Genomic DNA, 19,740 nt, shown 5'->3' with positions numbered 1-19,740 from the left:
CATTAGACGGCACAACGTTCGACCCAAATTGGCTCCCAGATCGGTATTTGCATTGACTACCATTCCATGCTCTAAAGAACTATGGGTTTGCCTATTTACAGCGAGTTAGTGATATACTCGTGATATAGTTGATATTGCATATTTACAGGGCTGTTACTGAATTAATATTTTGAAGGCGGCAGTAGAAATATTTTATTTCTAATAAGACTTCGTTCAGACAGGCATTAATTTCTTGCGATGAAACCTCTTTTACCTCCAGCCTAATATCCCTTTGATATATATTCTCTTCTCCCCACTAATGGCATGATGGCGGTCGAGCAATTCTACGACAGAATCGAAGTACTGGGCCTCCTCCTCACTTTTCGAAGACAAACGGTAGAACCTGATTCGAGATAGTATTCCAGGTTGCCGCACACCTTGTTGTAGTAAGAAGTCAACTACCTGCAGTCTCCTGGCGTATGAGATTGTCGAATAATTTATCGAAAAGCGTGAGAGGTACGGTTCCCATCCAAATATCGCCTGCTCCAGCAGCGCTATTGAGCGTTTCGTTCGAACCTTATGGAAAAGGGCGGGCTTTCTTTTGAGTTTGTGGCGGATGTAGGGTAAGATGGCGAATTGTGTGACGATTCCGTCGAAAGTGTTTCCTTTCATGTCACGAATCTCAAGACCCCAATACGAGGGCCAAGATATAGTCTTCACGATAGTGTGGCCATCTACTTCGGTGAATGTACCGAAACTTCCTGTGGAGGCCTCTTGGAACCGGTCGAGTAATTCAGTCAAAGATTCGTCTGAGACAACACACTCGTCAACTCGCGACGCATAGGACAGCGCCCTTGCGACATCTTGCCAGAAGCTTGGATGGCACGGGAGATGGTGACGTCCAGATTGTTGCAAGTTTTGCATTTGAATGACTTCTGCTTGAAAGAGGCATGCGTTTGGATCGAACCCGCTAGGGCTCACTGATCGTAATTGCTCCCAGACACGCGGATGATTTACCCATTCCGCAGCCGTTCTATGCAAGTACTCCACAGTTCTTGTTGCTGGCACGAGCTCTAGGATTCCTCTCGTTCGGGCACCGAGTCTACGTTTGAGCGTAGCCTGTACTTTTACCATGTCGAGGTCTTGTATTTGAGTTTTAGTAGCTGCCGGGTCGGCTCTGACTTCGTCTGCTAACCACAGCATCATCCAGTCCACAGGCCCGAAAGCCAGAACGTACAATTGCAACATCGCAGAAACTTCCGGCAGCAGTCTCTTCGGGATGAATGCATAGATGGCATCATAGAGACTTTCAATCTCGCTTGGCATTGTGTCAAGAATCTCCTGTAGGCGTGGTAGGCCGGAGCCGTCAATCAGATTCTCCAGTAGTGTCTGTGTTACTAGAGCGGTCCAGAGAAAGACACCTTTGGCTTTTGTAACAATATCCACGAGAAGGGCTTCGCCGCCACCGCGGTAGAGAGCATTAAGCTCCTGGAAAGCCACGACTCCAAGGAAGTGACCACGCACAAAAGATTGGATGTCTGCGTTAGTCAGGAGATGCATTTGCAGTCCTGGGCTTGACGCGAAAGCATCACCGAACTGTGGCCAAGGACGACTTGCAACGCAGACTTTGACGGTCTTGTAAGAAGACATTTTCTGTATCCTTTTGCATAACTGCACGGGCGCGGCATCGAATTCATCTAGACCATCAATGAAAACAGCCAGGAGGGGCGTGTTTGCTCCAAGATTGAGAAGACAATCGAAGGACTCATCGAGTTCCCACGTAGTCCAAGGAGGAAATGCATCTGTTACGCGGACTGCGTGGAAAAGGGACCAACGCCGTGGGCATAGATGCGGTATCATATCAGGGTTGATTTGGAGTATCTGGTGAAGGAGAGTTCGTAACAAGCCATCTTCAGATCTTGCCATCTCTGACCCCGGTCGCCAGGCGTAGTACTTGATTGTGTACATTTGCGAACCTCGGGACCACCTTTGCAGGTGCTGGTTCAATATTGAATGTTGAAGAATGAACTTCATCATTGTTGACTTTCCAGAGCCTGGTTTACCAGTAATCCAGTATGGGAGACCAGGATCGCCCTCAAGCCAATCAGGCAGACTTGACCACATTGGGACCCCATTCAGAGAGGAGAGCGGATCCTTGTTGAACACCCATTGGTATGTGGTATCGAATGCTTTTGTGATTGCTTCTTCCCGGTTATCCATCGAATCAAAACGAAGACTGTCACAGATGAATGAATTGAGTTCCTTGACAGAAAGACCTGTTTGCTGGGGGAAGGAGTCGAGAAGCTTTGGGTCAGGCTTCCAGTCGGCTCGCCATAACCGATTCGCAATTTGATCAGTTACGCTATTATGACGCATGGATTCCACAGTTGTTAGTTCCACGGTCTCTCGTCTGTAGCTTTGCTTTTGCTCCGGGCCAAAGTGCCCTACTGCGTCTAAGGATTGATGAAGCAATTCTATCATGGTGTCAAGTTTGCTGCTGAATTGAAACTCCCAGTTTTTGGTACTCTGTGAGTTGCGCCTACATCGATAATGTGTCAGTCTCATACTAGAAAACATAATAGAGAAATTTAAACTTTACCAGATAGACATAATGGCCGCCGTCATTATTTCTTGATGCACTTTCTGAAGAAGCTCTTCGATTTTGGCGATCTCTTCCCGTTGTGACCATGATCTGACTGCCGTTCTGAAGCAATGTCCAACCGACTTTGGTTCGTATGACCCCGTTCCGCATCGTTTAGCCCGCCTATTTGCTTCTCTATCCGTAGCCAGTTCTGTTTCAAATTGCCTACTGACCTTGCGCATGACCGTGAGGATTCTTGTTGCGATGTCATCGCACTCACGACAAAGACGGAGCAACTCTCGATCAGAACCGTCCAAGGCAGATGTACCCTGTTTCTGGGCTTCGAAAGTCTCTTTCACATTATTGGATAGCTGTGAGATATCTTGTGAGATAGCGGACAGATTCTGCAGTCGAAGTGTTTGCCTAGACGCCGAACGATAGATTTGCCACGTCTCCGAAAACAGTCGCTGACCGAAGTCGACAAACTGGACCGCGGCAGCAACAACGCTCAATATGGATAGAGGATCCATTTTCATGGGAGGCGAAGGTTGTCAAGAGATGAGGTCCTGAGGTGCGGGGTTTACGTGCTGCCTCAATCTTTATCTATTTCCAGGCATAATTGCGGCGCTTACTACAATCTCAAGCATAGGTAGGGCTTGTCTATGATTGATTTGTTGACAACTTTTGTATTGGTTACACAGGTTGATAAATAAAGCCTAGTCTGACTCAAGGTTGGTGGCGTTATTGGCTAGATATCTTGCACTTTATGCAACCAAGTCACTCCCAAGCCACTCGCAGCCTGATTTCCAATGACTTGGACAACGCAGTATCTTTGAATCTGTCTTTTAGTCAGTGGTGATTCTGCACAGTCAGTTGAAAGATATATTGTCACATGTGATTTGATGATTGTGGTGATGTCTCATTCGATTTGGCGGCAGACGAGGACGATATGTATCACTTCCCCAGACGAAACCGGAAGCATATGACGTGTTATATATGTTATTTCAAGTGGAAAAGTACCAGAAGGGAGATTACGTCTGTCACAGAGCTCACGCTTACAGTATGTAGTTGTCGCATCTAAACGCATTTAGTACTATCTAGATAGGTAGTTCTAAAGCCATATCCGCTGACAAAAACTGTCGCGCCCAATGAGATATGGCATGATTCCATTATAGTGGGGCTACGAAATAATATTCACTTTGCATATTAATCTTTGGAGGATAATTAATTTAATGGCAATAATTGCACTTAATATATCGTAGAATAGAGTATAAAATAACAAAAGATATTAAAACTACTACTAAACGCTTATCGCGATTTCAATTCAATCGTACATGATTACACATACACACACGTGGTGAGTGATTCTTATCATCCTTCCAATCACGCCATTGATATGACATCTTGCGCAGCCTCTCATTGAGCCCATCACAAGCTGTAAAACACCCAAATGTCTTGCCCCGAAACATAAAGGATTAATAATGCAAATCTAGCAGAAATTATGTCATACTCTGGTTCATATTTAAGCAAGCACCATGCCTTGAAGAAAACACTCTTGTCACATATACACCATGGCAGAACCATCAGCAGCCGCGCCGCTACTACAACAGCGACAAACCTCATATAACTCAATATCTCCACATAGCGATAGCGAAACCGCAGGATATATTCAACCCAGCCGTGATGTAGAAGACGATGTCCTCCCCGAGACATCCACCATCGGCCGCAACCTCTCATGGCAGAGCGCCTACGTCCTCGTAATATCCCGCGTCGTCGGCAGCGGTATCTTTGCCACGCCCGGCACAATCGTACAATCTGTCGGAAGCCCTGGTCTATCTCTATCACTCTGGCTTCTCGGCGCCTTTATCGCCGCGTGTGGTCTTAGTGTGTCTCTCGAGTTTGGCTGCATGTTACCCCGGTCCGGAGGCGATAAAGTTTACCTTGAGTTTGCGTACCGACGTCCCAGATTGCTCGCTTCGACGCTGTTTGCCATGTATGCAGTGATCCTCGGATTTACGGCGAGTAATTGTGTTGTGTTTAGCCAGTATGCTTTGTTTGCGCTCGGAGTTGATGAACCGAGCGATGGGTTGAGGAAGAGTCTTGCTGTGGGATTACTTACCTTCGTGTGTGTTACGCACAGTGTTTTCCCAAAGGCGGGAATCAAGATACAAGATGTCCTCGGCTGGGTCAAGATTGGCATCATAGTTTTCATGATACTCTCGGGTTTTTACGTTGTCATTATCCGACCGGATACAAGCGCTGCTCCGACAGGGCAACTTTCGTGGGAGCATCTATGGGATGACAGCAGCTGGAGCTGGGGAGTTATTGCAACGAGTCTTTTCAAAGTCTTTTACTCCTTCGCAGGTCTTGACAACGCTGCGAATGTCATGAACGAGGTCAAGCATCCGGTGCGGACTTTGAGATCTGTCGCGTTGACTGCGTTGGCTACATCATGTGGTATGTACATGCTCATCAATGTGGCATACCTGTTGGTAGTACCGATCGGGGAGATCAGACAGAGTGGTGAACTTATCGCTGCGCTGTTTTTCGAAAGGTTGTTTGGAGCGAGTTTTGGGCGGATTGTTCTTCCTACTGCTGTAGCGTTGTCTGCGATTGGTAATGTCATGGTTGTTGCTTTCGCTATGGTATGTATCTCAGCGACAAGATTTGTTGAGTGGTCGTATACTAATCGTGGATATCAGGCCCGTACGAAGCAAGAGGTTGCGCGACAAGGTTTCATTCCCTACTCTTCTATTCTATCTTCCTCTCGACCATTCAATTCACCCACGGGTGGCTTTTTCATTCACTACATACCATCATTTCTCGTCATGGTGCTCCCACCGTCCAACACAATCTACTCATTCATTCTGGATATCGATGGCTACGCAGGTCAATTGATCGGTCTATCCGTAGCAATTGGTCTTGTTAAGCTTCGTTTGCAGCGTCCAGACCTCAAGCGACCGTTTAAAGCGTGGATGGTGGCTGTGGGGTTGAGAATCGCTATGAGTTGCGCCTTAATAGTAGCTCCGTTCTTCCCTCCGATGGATTACGACGGGGAAATGTTTTACGCGACTTATGCTGTATTTTCATGGGTTATTCTGGTAGTCGGGGTGGTGTACTGGTATCTGTGGACGATTGGTGTACCTCGTTGGCGAGGGACGAGGTTGGAAGAGGAGACAGATGTGTTGGGTGACGGGACAACCATCACGAAACTACGATACAGATCGTAGAGGTATATACTGCGTTGAAGCACTGTAGAGTTGATATTCTAGTATCAACGGCAATAATTTGAACTACCTTTATGCAGCCGACACTGACGGTGTCGATCGTGCAGTTTCAACATGTCCAAATGCTATGCTCCAGTTTTTGGGTCTTCGCCTCTCCTGTTCCAGCTGATGTTGCGCCGTGCATGAAGGAAAGAGAAGTCTTCGATCAATTTTGTGGCAACCACAGTCCAGAAAGAAGTATGAACAACCAGATACAGTAAGTCCATGCTAACACGGTGGACTTGTTTCATCTCAATACATTTGGTAGCCACAAAGACTTACTCGCTGATGATGTTGGCGGGAGTGGCTGGATGAACAACATTGAGAACATATTGAGTGATGAGCTGGCCGTCATGGTCATCAAGGTTCTTTTTCTGATATGAAGCAAAGTGAGGAGACTATTGTCAATAAGGGTGGATAAATGTATAAATGATAGTAACGGATAGACAAAGAGAATCGGGTCATCTTATTCATTTATTTAGACATTTCCCTGTAGAACATATCTGCCGCTTGTCTTCAGCCCATCATCCAACGCATAACCTATGGACTGAACATAAACATGCGTGCCACACTAGTTCCACATCAACTATGTGAAACAATAAACGGCAAACTGACTGTTCTAACAAAGTATATTAGTATTAGTAAGATTTGCCAGTTTTCTCCAACATACCTATCTTTGCTTGAATAAATAGCATGTTGAAGGTGGCCTTCCGCAAGACCTGGTATTAAACCAATATGGAACCGATCACCCGGCCCTCGCCGCCAAATCTTGAGATGAGCACTATCGACGACATAACCGTCTTCAGGTCCAGTGTTATCCGCCAGAGGCATACTCAAAGTGATATTCTTAACATGACTCAGAGGGGCTAAAACCTCTTTGAGTGACTCAATGCTCAGCTTAGTGATGTTATAGGGACTCTGATCTCTGTCCGTTCCGTCTTCGTCTATAAATTTCGCGGGGTTACGCGCGGATATCCAGATGGCGAGACTTGCGAGATTTTCCAAACGATCTAGTCGCAATCCATGAAAGTCTAGAGATGAATGGCGCTCTTCTGTCTGAGTGGGCGATGAGCAGGGGAACTCTGTAGAAAAGGCTGGTTGCAACGATAGTTCTAGGTGTCTACCTAAAGTGCGGAAAGCTGGTGGTGGAATAGCCACTTGGAAGTCTCGTTGCCAAAGTCTTGGCACTTTACAGAAACCAACAAATAGATTAAGAGTAGTGACATCTGTAAAAATAAATGTAGTCGACTCATAGATCGACTTGATGCACTCAGAAGATCTACCGTGATAGTTAGCAAATAAGCAATATGATCATAGATGCCCAAAATACTCTTACATGATCTTGCAAGATAGAAGCATACCCATATACGGACTCCATCCGGATGAGCTCTCTGGATTTGACCTGCTGTTGATCCAGCAGGGCCCTCCAGTGGAACATTCACTAGCACCTCGTTTTGCATTTGTACCAAGTGTCCTCTTGAGACCAAGTAGTCTGTTGATACGCTGGCCACAGGGAAAATGATTAATCCAAGGAGAACGAAGCTTTTGGGCAAACTCAACATTGCTGAATCTCTTCCCCAACTCAATTCCGAGTTCGAGCCTTTTGGAATCCAGAGATTCTTGAAGCCTGTCTTCTACCTCGAACGGTGTTGTACATGGCCATCGACAGAAATGGGATCTGGCTGCGTCGCGCATATCACTGTGGTAAAGGATATGTTGGTGAAGACCACAAGAACGCCACAGCTCAAGATAGATCTTATCGCGAACCTCGCGAGGAAAACGCGTGATAAAGGCAGATTGAAGCTGAGAGTCTGGCGATTGATGGGCCATGTTTGCTATATTGAAATTGTAAAGAAGAAGAAGTAGTTATTATTGAAATCAAGAACGATGCCCTTATATAGCCGACAATGTCAGCCCCCTTATCCCCAATAGCCAACAAGTATGCAGAATTGCCTGAGGCGTATGGCTTTCTTGGCTTTCACCATTGATTCAATTATAAAAGGCAATTTATAAATAAGGCTGCAACTATTTACATCTGACTGACTTAATCTGATAAAGTCCTTCAAGATCTATTACCAAATTGCTTCAGATAGAGAAAGCAGTTACTTCATCTACCCTATTGTTCTACTATGTACCGTGGCTGGACTTCCGGAGTATTACCGTTAAGCTTAGATCTTAATTTAGATTGTTAGTTAGCTGCCACATGTGAAAGACTACCTTACCTACCCCTCGCCCAAAGCAGTCAGCCGTAAGAAATATCAATCACATGCAGTCTAGTCACTTCCAATCTCCCAATGGTTATCAGATGCCAAGATGTGACAATACTCCCCTGTAACGTCGCTTACCAAATTGGGCAGGTCCGCCTCTCAAGACAACCCCTGCATTGCAACCACTCACCTGATGAGTTATTCCCACCACTTTACCACCGTTAGACGCCTTACCCCATTCCGCTTAGACACAAAGATATCGGATCGGCTTTTGCCGTCTTGACACCTTAAGGGTCTAGATGAGCTTGGCCATGTCACAATTGGACCCCTATAGAGTAGCTTTGCTATAGATTTATGAATTATGCTATACCTGACGTTATGGATGGATGGTAGCCAAGTCCCCGTTGTGACAAACTCTATTTCGTATCCACCATCGTCTGAATGTTAGTATATCTTGAAGATATTCGCTGCAGGATGTTGGCATTTGTCACTCCAAGTTAGGCTCGCCTTGTCATTCATTCAGCACTTCACTCATTTTCACCATGAGAACCTCGTTCTCGTCCATTCTTTTCAGCCTTGGGCTGCTCTCTGCCGGTGTACTTGCCTCGCAGGAGATACATACCTCGTTTGACGAGTCATGTGGCTGCACAGTCAAGTACATCGTCGTTGAGATGCCTCCCAAGACAGTCTCCGCCAATACGGCCACTACTCTCGCTACTGGTTTGGTCGCTGCCGCTCAAGAGACTACCACCGTCAAGACAAAGACAACTCCTACTCGACCCAAGTCATCTCAAACTACCATCCACGCTTCCTCTACGGCACACCAGAACACTACTGCTACTTTTGTTCCCAAGACTCCCGCCAAGGTTGACTGCAGTAACCCTAAGAATGCAGTCCCCAAGAAAAAGATTGCCATGTCTTACGGTGACTTGAGCGATGACACAGTTGTTGAACAGAGTGATGACACTACGAAACAAGCTAACAAGCCCTCCAACGGTACCTTCTCCACTTTCAATGCCAACAAGAACACTACCACCGAAAAGGGACCTAGCGGATCAATCGATATGGATCTAGTCATGAACCATCCTGCTGTCGTTCTCGACTACATCGATGCTATCACTTCGGTCGAATGTACATCTGACTCTATTGAGGTCAAGTTCGATAAGTCTACGGCCTTCAACAACGCAGTCAAGACATGGCTCGACACCTTTATCCTCATCACAAGTAACATGGGCAACTGCAAAGCTGCCAATGGTCAGGCTTTCTACCTCGTTGATCACGTCACGGCGGACAAAGAGCAAAAGTCCATTACTTGTCATGCCTCTGAGCAGAAGCTTGAAGATATCGCTGGTACGTCACCAATACATCGCAAAGAGTTAGACCTAAGTTAACTTTGTTAGAAACCTGTGAAATGTCCTTCAACTCAATCCCCGCCACCAAGCTACAAAAGCGCCTCAACCTCAACCCCAGTCTATCGCTCGACTTCGGTGCTGGACTCGAGAGAGATACAGTTCTCTTCAGTGAAGAACCCTTTGTCAGTATCAAGGCTGAACAAGCAGAGTTCTCTTCCACTATTTCCTTCTCGGGACGTGCCAAGTATAACTTTTGGAAGTTCAAGGTCAGTAATTGGTTCAATCAGTAACAGGCAATGACTAACTTAATCAGATGGAACATCTCTACTTCGATCTCAATACTCGTTTCAATGCCGATGTCGCACTCTCAGCCGACGTAGCAGCAGCCTGGTCTCGTTCCATCCTTTACGATCCCGATACCCTCACCTTCAGCGTTGTCGAAGTCCCTGGCATCCTTTCCCTTGGCCCAGGAATTGCTTTCGCTGTCGGAGTCGATGTCGATACTTCAGCAGCTGTCGCAGTCCGCGCTGGTGCAGGTATTTCCATCCCAGCCGGAAACGTCCACCTCGACGTTCTCGATGGAAGTAAGAACAGCGCTACAGGATGGGAGCCACAGTACACTTCCTACGCCGATATAACCGAGAGTGTAGAGGTTGGCTTGAACGCGAGTGCATCATTGACTGTTCAGCTGTCCTTCAAGCTACTCGGTGGTCTTGTTGATCTTAGCAGTGGTCTTACAGCCAAACCTGAGATTGTGAACAAGTTCACTCTTGACGCTGTCCAATCTGGTCATGCTTCGAATGGTGGAGCTGGTGGTTCTGTCAGTACTCCTCCTGGCGAATGTGGCGTGTCGCTCAAGTCAGACTTTGTTTTTGATCTTGATGGATTTGCTACACGATGGGTGAAGGGTAACTTGTATCACGTCGAGGTCCCCATCACTGATATCTGTTATGCGTTTTGAGATTGAGTATCGCGGAGGGGCTTCTGGTTAAATAGTAGCGGCGGTGGCGGTGGTGGGTTGTTCCAGAACATTTAGTCGCGACTTAATATGATCTCTTTAGTAATAAATGATGGCTAGTGCAAATGAAGAAATGTGGTTTAGATGGAACTGTCCCGCTATTAATATCGTTGCATGATTTCGAATAACGAAGCCGATTTTGTCGACCTCGTTTAGCCTCGCTCGGCTCTGTTCCCCACAAAGCTAGTTACCGACATCATAGTCGCGTCGTCATCAAGTACGGGAAATGTTAATTGTGATCGATGTCTGAGGGATTGCCAAGGCTGTAAACCGAGGCTGGGTAGAAAAGATTTTTAGATCTCGTTATATGGTATGACAATCATTACTAGGTATATAGCACACGCAACTCTACAATGATCTAAAGAAATACAGCACTCTCACTTAACTTTTTTCTTTCCTAGAATCGTTTCTTTGGATTGTTTAATATATTCGTTATCTTCGGAAATCTCAATACAATGCGTCCTTACTTCAGAGTAACCTTGCTGCTTCAGACGGTTTACGTTCTCTCCAAAACAACCAACAACACCATCATCTATGGTAGTGATGATATTATAAGTCTGTCTTCTGATGGGTCCAAGGCCGACATAGTGGTTCTCGACTATGGGTACAGTGTCGAGGGCCATCCGACGTTCAAAGTAGTTTCCGCATCAGGCCATACATCTGGCTTCGAACTTACCTTTGCAGAATCCAAAACTGCGTTGGACGCATACATGGTATGTCTGCCGATTCTTTATTACACCCGATGTTTCATCCATTAACTCAATCTCCAGAGCGATGGACCCCTTCCCCTCACAGCAGCAATGGAAACCTATCGAGTCAACAAGTACAACATATCCGATCCTGGATTGTTCACCAATCGACTTGTCTTGTACAAGGCGCCTTTCGTTATGAAAAGTTGAATCTTTCAACTGCTGGAAGTCTTCGTGTGTGAAGTGAGCTTTCATTGACCCTGCTCTTAGGGCTGGAAGTCTTCAACTTGAGCGTGTGGGAGTCAAGCCAACAGTTCATACAACACCCCTTACAGAACTACCAGGATCTTTCGAATGTTCTGACGAAGACTTGACTCGTATTTGGTACACTGGTACCAGGACAGCTCAGCTCACCGAGATCCCCAAGAACAGCATCCCACAGTTCTGGCAGGTAACCGATGAAGGAGCCTTGGTGGAGAATGTAGCTCCCCAAGCTTTGAGTGACCCTACTGCGGCTCAGGCTACCAGTTACGAGATTGACTTTGAGGTTAAACCTTTGACTGGTGAGTTTGTATTTTCCGTTCTGTCAGATACTTTGAACGAGGCTATTCTCATTACCTGCAATGTCGAGATTGGTGCCATCTCCTCCAGCACTTCCTCGTCTGGCACTATTCCCGCCAAGCTGAATATCGGCGAATGGGTTTCTATTCACGCACGGGTCAACATGACCGACATCGAGGTTTCTATCAATAACCAGACAGCCCTCAAGTTCATACAGACAGACAAGTTCTATGGCTCATTTGGTCTTGGTACATCTCTTGGACACTCCGCTTATTATCGCAACCTCCGCGCTACCACACTCAATGGCGTCGAGATTTATTCTTCCACTTTGAAGGACCAATCCTTTCTTGATGATTTCTTAATGGGCACCAACCCTCTGGATATCATCGTCGACGGTTCACGACGTGATCGAATTGCCTACTCTGGTGACCTCGATATTGCAATCTCATCGACATTTGCTAGTACCTACGGAAAGTCATTTGTCGAAGGATCACTCGATTTGGTCGGATCGTTCCAGACAACCGCTGGATTCTGGATTCCCAATGCTAAGATCCAGCAAGCACCTTTACCCCAACCCCTCGACATCAATATCACTGGTCTCATTGGCTACTCTTTTAATCTACTCAATGGTCTTGCAACTAACTATGAAGTACTCGGTAACAAGACATTTGCCAATGAATGGGCCCCGCGAGCAGTTTCAATGTTAGAGTGGGCTCATTCTCAGTTGGTAGATGGAGTCTTCACTATCGACGATGCGTCATTGGCCGGTGACTGGAATTATTATGATCCTCCCCAGACAGGCGCCAGTACCAAGTTCAACGCTCTCTATGCCTACTCTCTTCAAAAATTAGAGAAGTTCCTCAAGGCGGGTGGTGTCAGCACGGGCAAGTATCAGACTCGTCTCAAGAATCTGCGCAAGGCTGTCCACAAACATCTCTGGAATGAGACAATGGGCGCTTACGTTTTGAGTAGCGAGATCAAGACTGGATTCTCCCAGGACGCAAACGCTCTGGCTATCCTCGCTGGTATTCCTCAGAGCAACGGCATTTCTGCCGGATCGCTGTTGAAGACTATGGAGGCAGAGCTACAGCTCCCAGCTGGACCTCTTGCCTTTAGCAGCGGTACAGTCAAATCTGGATTCGCCCAGAAGATTAGCCCTTTCTCATCCGCATACCACCTCCGAGCAGCCTTTGAGTCTGGTGACCAGCACACTGCTAAACAACTCCTCAAGACATTATGGGCACCCATGGCGAATCCAGCCAAGGCCAATTACACCAACACCTTCTGGGAGACCCTTGACACAGATGGAACACCCGGACTTGGTATCATGACATCTCTTTGCCATGGGTGGGCTGCTGGACCTACCGCTGAACTAAGTAAGTGGGTTCTCGGAGTTCAAGTTGACAAGCCCGGATTTGCCGAATGGAAGGTCCAGCCCACGCTTCTTGGCCTCGAGTGGGCAAGAGGCCATGTTCCGACCGAGAAGGGAACCATTGAAGTTGACTGGAAGCTTGTGTCCAATCTTTTGCACATGAAGGTTCGAGTTGTGGGAGACAAGGGAACGAGTGGTACTGTTTATCTTCCTCAGTTACTTCCTGTGGCGTGCGAGGACAGTGTGTTCAAGGTCAATGGAAAGGTTGTCAAGAAGAACAAGTTTCCTGTTCGTGGTGGTGAACAGATTGAGGTAGTCCAAATGAGGAAGTAAGGGTTGTCATTATTTCTTTGTTCTCATTTATCGGATCCTGTACATGGATACACTAAACTAGTCTAGGCTAGCACAATCCACCATCATGATGCTTCCCTCTGTCCTCTGTCCTCTGTGGTACGGATTGTTGCTATCTTGAACAATAAAGTAATTAATTCATGCTGCACAATAACGTCTCGATTCAATCTATTCCATCAAGTCCGTCGCCAATTGATACTGATCAAACATTTAGACACTATCATGATATGGCTGGAAGTAAACATGTCAAAACTATTTTTATCTCGCTTTCCAGAAATCCACATCCATTAGTAGTTTTATGTACATATCATATCAAGTTTCCATGAGAGTTAGCTGACTAGCAACGCGATAGCGAGATCACCTTATCAACTCGCGTTGTCTAATTATATATGACAGACAGCATACAAATAGATAAAAAAATTCATGTCTGACCTGAATATGCTGAACCTATCTCAATTCAACGAGCGGTAAAGTATTCAAGGTGGGTAAACTCAAGCATTGTGTAAAACAATTCCAGCAACTTTCCTGGTCGACTCCCTAGATTTACATGCTTAGCAGGCATAGGTCACTTATTCATAAGGGGCAATATAGATGATTTTCAACTTTTTTTCATTCTTTTTTGTGTTTTCTACCTTTGGATTCTGTGATGCGCAAACCAATCTAGTCACTTTAGAATCCTTCCTCCACTCATTCCTTCTCCCCTCATCCCCGTTTGAGTATCATCCTACAGCTTAAAGCTGTAGGCGATTACTCGGAGCCTCCAGTAAAACTGTGAGGTGCTGTAAGCACATCACATTTACTGGTAGCCATAGCGATCGCCGCGAGGACGAGGCTGGCCCTGGCGGGCTCCGCTACGTCCCTGAGCAGGTTGGCCATATCCCTCAGGAGCTGGAACGTACCCCAGGGGGGGTTGAACGGCGTATCCTTGAGGAGCCCGGTCATAGCCCTGGGGAGCTGGAGCTGGAGCCATGACATACCCAGGAGGGACCCGGCTGTACGGAGGAGGCGCACCGTCTAGGCGATGGCCATGACCGTGGTGAGCAGGGCGACCACCATCATGACGATCATGATCATGGTGGAACTGTTCATCATCGGTGAAATCAGAGAGTTCACCATCATCATGATGACCCTGATGTTGACTGTGGTGTTGACCCTGATGTTGACTGTGGTGTTGACCATGGTGTTGACCATGGTGTTGACCGTGATGGCGATGACCGTTGTCTTGACCGTGGCGATGTTGTTGACCATGAGCATGATGGCGGCCATGTGCATGAGGGCGACGATCATCATCAGAGGAATCCGAAAAATCATCATGGTGATGATGTCCGTGACCCTGGTGATGACCGTGCTGGTGGCCGTGGCCCTGTTGATGGGCATGGGCATGGTGGTGGCCATGATCATGATGGCGGTCATGATCACGGTGACGAGTGCGACCGCGGCTGGGCTCGTCGCAGCGTCCACTGTGGAGTGGCTGGTCGAATCCATCCTGCAGCTGGGGTAGCTGAGCAGTACGACCACGCTGACTAGCCTGACGGCCCACGATGGGCAGAAAGGTCATGTTGTAGCTGGGGCTCTCTTGTCCTGGGTCATAACAATCTTCATTGAGTCTGTGAAAGGTGCCACATCGCTGGCATGTACCCCAAAGTGAAGTAGACATTTTGGCGGTTGTCGTGGGTTGTTGAGATTGAGTGTTGTGAGTGTTGTGAGCGTTGTGAGTGTTGTGAGCGTTGTTGATAGTCTTGTAGACTGCTGTTGTTTCCGTTTGTGGATGATGAGAAAGTTTGAATTCCATAGGGGAATCGTAAATCTTTTATACGACATCTGAACATACACTCCAATTTGCGCCGACTGCTAACGATGAGGAACGTATCAACTGTTCATAAGAATAAAAAGCGTTTTGTACTGTATTCGTCAAAATGGCTAATCGTGCTGCGTTGTTCCGATGAACAATGTGTAGTGTTTCCACCCAACGTTGTTCTTTGCCATGAACACACTGATGTCCTTGCCACACAATACCTTGTTCCATAATTGTTCGTGAACTTTTCAATTGTTTACGAGAACATATATTAGTATTGGGTTGTTCTTATCCCAATCCTTTGTTCCATTGAACGTTATGCATAGCAAGGTCAATTAGAGCCTGCATTTCTTGAAAATGGTATCACCCGCTCATGGTCAGCTAGTAGAGCTCTGGCCACAGGGGAGAATTTTCGGAATTGGCCCTTGGTAGATACTCAGGAAAACAACCACCTATTCTAATGCGATCGACCACTGTTCTTTGTTCACATAAGATTTCATACAAGCAACACGCAAATCAATCATTTTAAAGAAATGGGTCATAACGGAGGAAATCGACAATATCCGGTTAATATTGCAGTAATAAAAATGACATTCTGATATATCCTTTACCCACCACTGTACTTTACTTTTACTACATGGAACACAACCCATAGCCTGCGACAATGCACAGAGACTCCTCAATATGATTGAACTACAAACGCAGACGAAAAAATATTAATATGTCACTGACTGCAATTTTATTTTTTTACGCCAATTGAAAACAAAATCCAAGGAAGGGTATTCTATATCAGCACTAGAATTTATTACCATTGTCTCACTAATCAATGTCCTGGAAAACCACTAACTGCACCAGCATAGACCTTTTTTGTGAGGGATTGTTCAAACTCGCTGTTGTCCCGTCGTTACCGGCACCACTAGCCTTGTAGTCTACCCGCGGAATGAGTATCTCTTCTTTGGGTGAGACATGTACAATTGAATCCTACAGTCGTATCTTTGCGATTCGCAACAACCTGTTGATTAACCTTTCCCTAACATGTTTCTCCCTTCTTCACCATGGCTTATGATTCGATACCAGTCCAGTGTCAATCTTATCTGATATAGCCTGAAGATGTAGGCTTGCATGCTTCTGGAGTTGCTTTCTTAAAGTTAGTATATGGATAAAGGTGAAAATCCAACCACATAGAAAGAATAAGGTGTTGCTCACCACTAAGCTGAACGGTGACCCGCTTATAGCGGGTCGATTCCGGTCTCCGGCATGCAGTTTCTGATCAGATGGAAATACCACTTCGATAGTGTTATCTTCATCCTAGTCTTCCACGTCGAGAGTGAATTTGATCCTTTGATAAAGATAATCCCATCACCCGAACCAGTTCCTTCTTTCAGGAAAATCATGTTCCTTGCGCGGGGGCCTATAGGGCGTGATTGTTCGTTCTTACCAACGGCAATGCTCTCATTCGGGCACAGACCAGCACATCAGACCAAACGATATTAGTGGCGTTGTTTTGTTCAATCTAAAATACTTCGAATAACCTTGGAGACACGGTCTTCACCAAGCGTTGCTCAATGAATTATACAAGATGCCAACGGCCCATATCTGGTTTTTTTTTCATGAACTACCAGGGCTACTCTCCTATAATGCCAACCTCCTTCTGCTAACGCAATCCTTTTTTAACCGGTTTCACAAGTCTAACTGCAGTACTAGGTTGTCTTTTCGTCTACTATTCCTTAATACGGGAAATTTCACTACGCGTGTTCCAGACTTCGGTCGGTTAGAACGTTGTTCCTTATGTGCTCTTGTGGTCAACAATCCACTACTGTTGAGTTGCTGTTCAGCGGTTTCTCTTTGCGACAGTACTAGGTGGGTCGTCTTTTAGTGGGAAAAAGAACTGTGATGACCAGCTATTTGCACCGTATTTAGCATGAATTTTGAGGTATTTAGTAAGCCTTATTTTTCTATCTAAGAAGTGGAATTTTCCTGCTTTTAATAAGAGGATTGCGGCCAATAGAGCTAGAGCTATCCCTGCTTAGATTAGTATCGGTCTGAGCCTATCTAATTAGCTATCTAATAACCGGTCTTATCGCCGGTTATCACTTGCAGGGGCATTTTCAACAAGAACACATTTCCTTCTGCCACAGTGATACCAAATATAGCGTTTCTTTGTTTATCTTTGTAACATTCTACAACGTCTCCATAGAACGCTTTAGTTGTGTCAACGCACTATTGTTTGAAGGTTTCCGAGGCGTAGGTCCCGAGGTATACATGTGTCAACACACACTTATTCTGTGTTCAAGCCTTCCTTTACCCACCGTCGTCTATACGAAACCACTCAGTATTTGTTGACTTTCTGTTCTGTCATAATATCTCCATACCACTTGGCCTCTTTGCATCCCAAGCCCTATAATCCCTACTCTACATTTAACTTCTGGGTTACATTTTAAGGCTACTATGGCAAGATGACGTTCTTGAAAAGAGGCAGAAATCTGTAGTTTGGCTTAACTCGCTATAAGATACCATTCATCTCTAGGTAAATTGTCCCTAATACTTAAAAATTAAACGTATCACTATTTAATAAGAATGGCTGACTGAAGCTGTTGAAGGTACTAGACTAGTGTCTGGATATTTATCTACTAATCACTAACTTTCTTTAGAGCAATTTATCCATTATCGATAACGTTTAATACAGTGATTGATGCTTATCTTATCGGGTCGAGGTTTTCTAGCGTAGATAGAAGACACTCGGGCCATAAGCTCAGGCGCTTCTGGTTAGTTTTCCAATCTGGTTTGTTATACCCTATACCATGCGTAAGACGAGTTGAAACACTTCAACATAGAGTGCAACAATAATTAAATCCTCCAAAGAGATACCTATATGGCGTTTTCACAAGCTCAGAATACGGAAAATACAACTCGTACTTATCGCTGTCTCTGTGCGGCTTGAAAAGTGAATGAAGTGGGAGGACAAATGGGAAGCTGTTGGTGATTTATTGGCAAGGACGACATCTTGGTCTTATATGATAAGATGTCTAAAGCAACGGTCCAACAGTTGTTCGGCATTATTCTTGAATGCGTAAGCTGGAAGTGACGGTTACTGCCTCATGTCAAATTCCCTATGATATTCGTGTCTCCGACATTCCTCAACCTGAACAACGTCGTGTTCCTAGCATTCCAAGGTTGCGGGGGCTAGTCTAGTGCTAGTCGAGGCTTTACACTAGACGCGTAATTGTCAACTCGGAAGATTTAACTGGTCAAAGCTTTATACCCACGTGTTGCTAATATGGTGATGCTAAAGCAAAGGCCCTCGCAGGTCTAATTGGGGTTTCATTAAAGACTCGACTGTTTCTGTATTTTACTTATTGGATCTACAACATATTGAAGTCAACATAATTCCTTTGGTCTTGGACAAGTCACAAGTAGTAGATCCAACAAGAATTCGTTTCGATTTGTGTCAACCTAATAGCCATACACTAACTAGAACTTGGCTACAGGAGGTCCAGGAATTACATACTTTGTATCACTCCACTCATCCACAAATACATTATGCAGCAAGCCAGGATCTTTAGAAGAGTATAGGTCTGTAGCCAACACGCCATCGGGCTGAACAGTACCATCTCCCTCAACAACAAGATTGATGCATTGAGGGTACATCTGTGTTGATCCCTCAGCACCTCCAGCATGAAGTGCAATGATTTCATGCCTTAGAACATAGCTTCCAGGAGCCAGCTTGGCCGGAATTGTGATATTCCATGTGAACTTAGCATCTCGAAGTTTGTTGTTTGCCCAGTACCCTGGTGAACCAGGTACTGTTCCTCGCGTCAGTTGACCTAGCTCATCGATCTTGAAGAACTTCAATTTGGCTTTGTCGACTGTTGTGCAATCGTTGTTTGGACAACGCGCCATGTAGTCAAGCACAGGTCCCCAATGGGCTTGTGGCCAGTCTGACCAACGCACAGTGATGGTCGTGCCAGCAGTGATATTTGCTGCCAGGTGTCCGTTGGTGGCATTGAGGTGGCATATGATGTCTTGGGAAGATAGGGCGCTTGCGGTGGAGGTTACAAAACCGTTGTCTTTGGCACCGTTTGTCCAGGTGATGCTCTCAGGCTGAGGTCCGTAGGTAACTTTGGTGGGGTCATGACCATAGTAGCTTTCATCATCAATGATTATCTCGGATACATGGCCATGAGATAAGACCCCGTGCATTAAAATGAAAGCACCGAGACTTAACGAACGAACTAGCATTTTGTATAATGGCCAGAACTGGGCGGAACAGATTTTACAGGTAAAGGCAGCACCGAAGTTTGCTGTTTGTACTTATATAAATTTGGGTGTCTTGTATTCTCCCGAATTAGACTTTGATCAGAATAGGCACAATGGATAATAGCCAACTGCTCCTTTCGGGAGGCTATGTTCCGCAGGACCCTTTTCAATTCGGAACAGGCCAATCGGTCGATCGCATTTCTGGCAACCTTTTTTGAGAAAGGTCTTGAACAAGTTTGACGAAATCAGAGCCATCAACATTTTAAAAAGCCATCACATAAGGCCTTGCCATAAATAAAAATACTATCACTA

The 19,740-nt window shown here is 45.7% G+C and overlaps 7 protein-coding genes across 7 annotated transcripts; 3 read left to right on the top strand and 4 right to left on the bottom strand.

Annotated features, from left to right (window-relative positions):
• Window positions 1-79: 79 nt before the first annotated feature.
• FPOAC1_010119 (uncharacterized protein) lies at window positions 80-3,090 on the bottom strand (the record flags this gene model as incomplete). Its single annotated transcript, XM_044854515.1, has 3 exons — window positions 80-91; window positions 556-2,518; window positions 2,579-3,090. The coding sequence occupies 3 exons, from the start codon at window positions 3,088-3,090 to the stop codon at window positions 80-82; spliced, it is 2,487 nt and encodes an 828-aa protein (XP_044707185.1).
• Window positions 3,091-4,131: 1,041 nt separating this feature from the next.
• On the top strand, window positions 4,132-5,528 carry FPOAC1_010118 (uncharacterized protein; the record flags this gene model as incomplete). The annotated part of the gene is made up of 3 exons (XM_044854514.1): window positions 4,132-5,205; window positions 5,263-5,449; window positions 5,503-5,528. 3 exons carry the CDS (start codon window positions 4,132-4,134, stop codon window positions 5,526-5,528), a joined length of 1,287 nt encoding a protein of 428 aa, XP_044707184.1.
• An 884-nt stretch (window positions 5,529-6,412) lies between these two features.
• On the bottom strand, window positions 6,413-7,656 carry FPOAC1_010117 (uncharacterized protein; the record flags this gene model as incomplete). Its single annotated transcript, XM_044854513.1, has 3 exons — window positions 6,413-6,440; window positions 6,497-7,105; window positions 7,163-7,656. The coding sequence occupies 3 exons, from the start codon at window positions 7,654-7,656 to the stop codon at window positions 6,413-6,415; spliced, it is 1,131 nt and encodes a 376-aa protein (XP_044707183.1).
• A 919-nt stretch (window positions 7,657-8,575) lies between these two features.
• Window positions 8,576-10,346, top strand: FPOAC1_010116 (uncharacterized protein; the record flags this gene model as incomplete). The annotated part of the gene is made up of 3 exons (XM_044854512.1): window positions 8,576-9,383; window positions 9,434-9,651; window positions 9,699-10,346. 3 exons carry the CDS (start codon window positions 8,576-8,578, stop codon window positions 10,344-10,346), a joined length of 1,674 nt encoding a protein of 557 aa, XP_044707182.1.
• Window positions 10,347-10,858: 512 nt separating this feature from the next.
• FPOAC1_010115 (uncharacterized protein) lies at window positions 10,859-13,358 on the top strand (the record flags this gene model as incomplete). Its single annotated transcript, XM_044854511.1, has 3 exons — window positions 10,859-11,116; window positions 11,174-11,271; window positions 11,363-13,358. The coding sequence occupies 3 exons, from the start codon at window positions 10,859-10,861 to the stop codon at window positions 13,356-13,358; spliced, it is 2,352 nt and encodes a 783-aa protein (XP_044707181.1).
• An 814-nt stretch (window positions 13,359-14,172) lies between these two features.
• FPOAC1_010114 (uncharacterized protein) lies at window positions 14,173-15,033 on the bottom strand (the record flags this gene model as incomplete). The annotated part of the gene is made up of 1 exon (XM_044854510.1): window positions 14,173-15,033. One exon carries the CDS (start codon window positions 15,031-15,033, stop codon window positions 14,173-14,175), a length of 861 nt encoding a protein of 286 aa, XP_044707180.1.
• Window positions 15,034-18,642: 3,609 nt separating this feature from the next.
• On the bottom strand, window positions 18,643-19,371 carry FPOAC1_010113 (uncharacterized protein; the record flags this gene model as incomplete). Its single annotated transcript, XM_044854509.1, has 1 exon — window positions 18,643-19,371. One exon carries the CDS (start codon window positions 19,369-19,371, stop codon window positions 18,643-18,645), a length of 729 nt encoding a protein of 242 aa, XP_044707179.1.
• Between the last annotated feature and the right edge of the window lie 369 nt (window positions 19,372-19,740).

The sequence above is a fragment of the Fusarium poae genome, chromosome 3, assembly GCF_019609905.1.
Source record: "Fusarium poae strain DAOMC 252244 chromosome 3, whole genome shotgun sequence".
Classification (NCBI taxonomy): Eukaryota; Fungi; Ascomycota; class Sordariomycetes; order Hypocreales; family Nectriaceae; genus Fusarium; species Fusarium poae.
The sequence above is the reverse complement of the archived record's forward strand: the minus strand, read 5'-3'. Positions and strand labels throughout refer to the sequence as shown.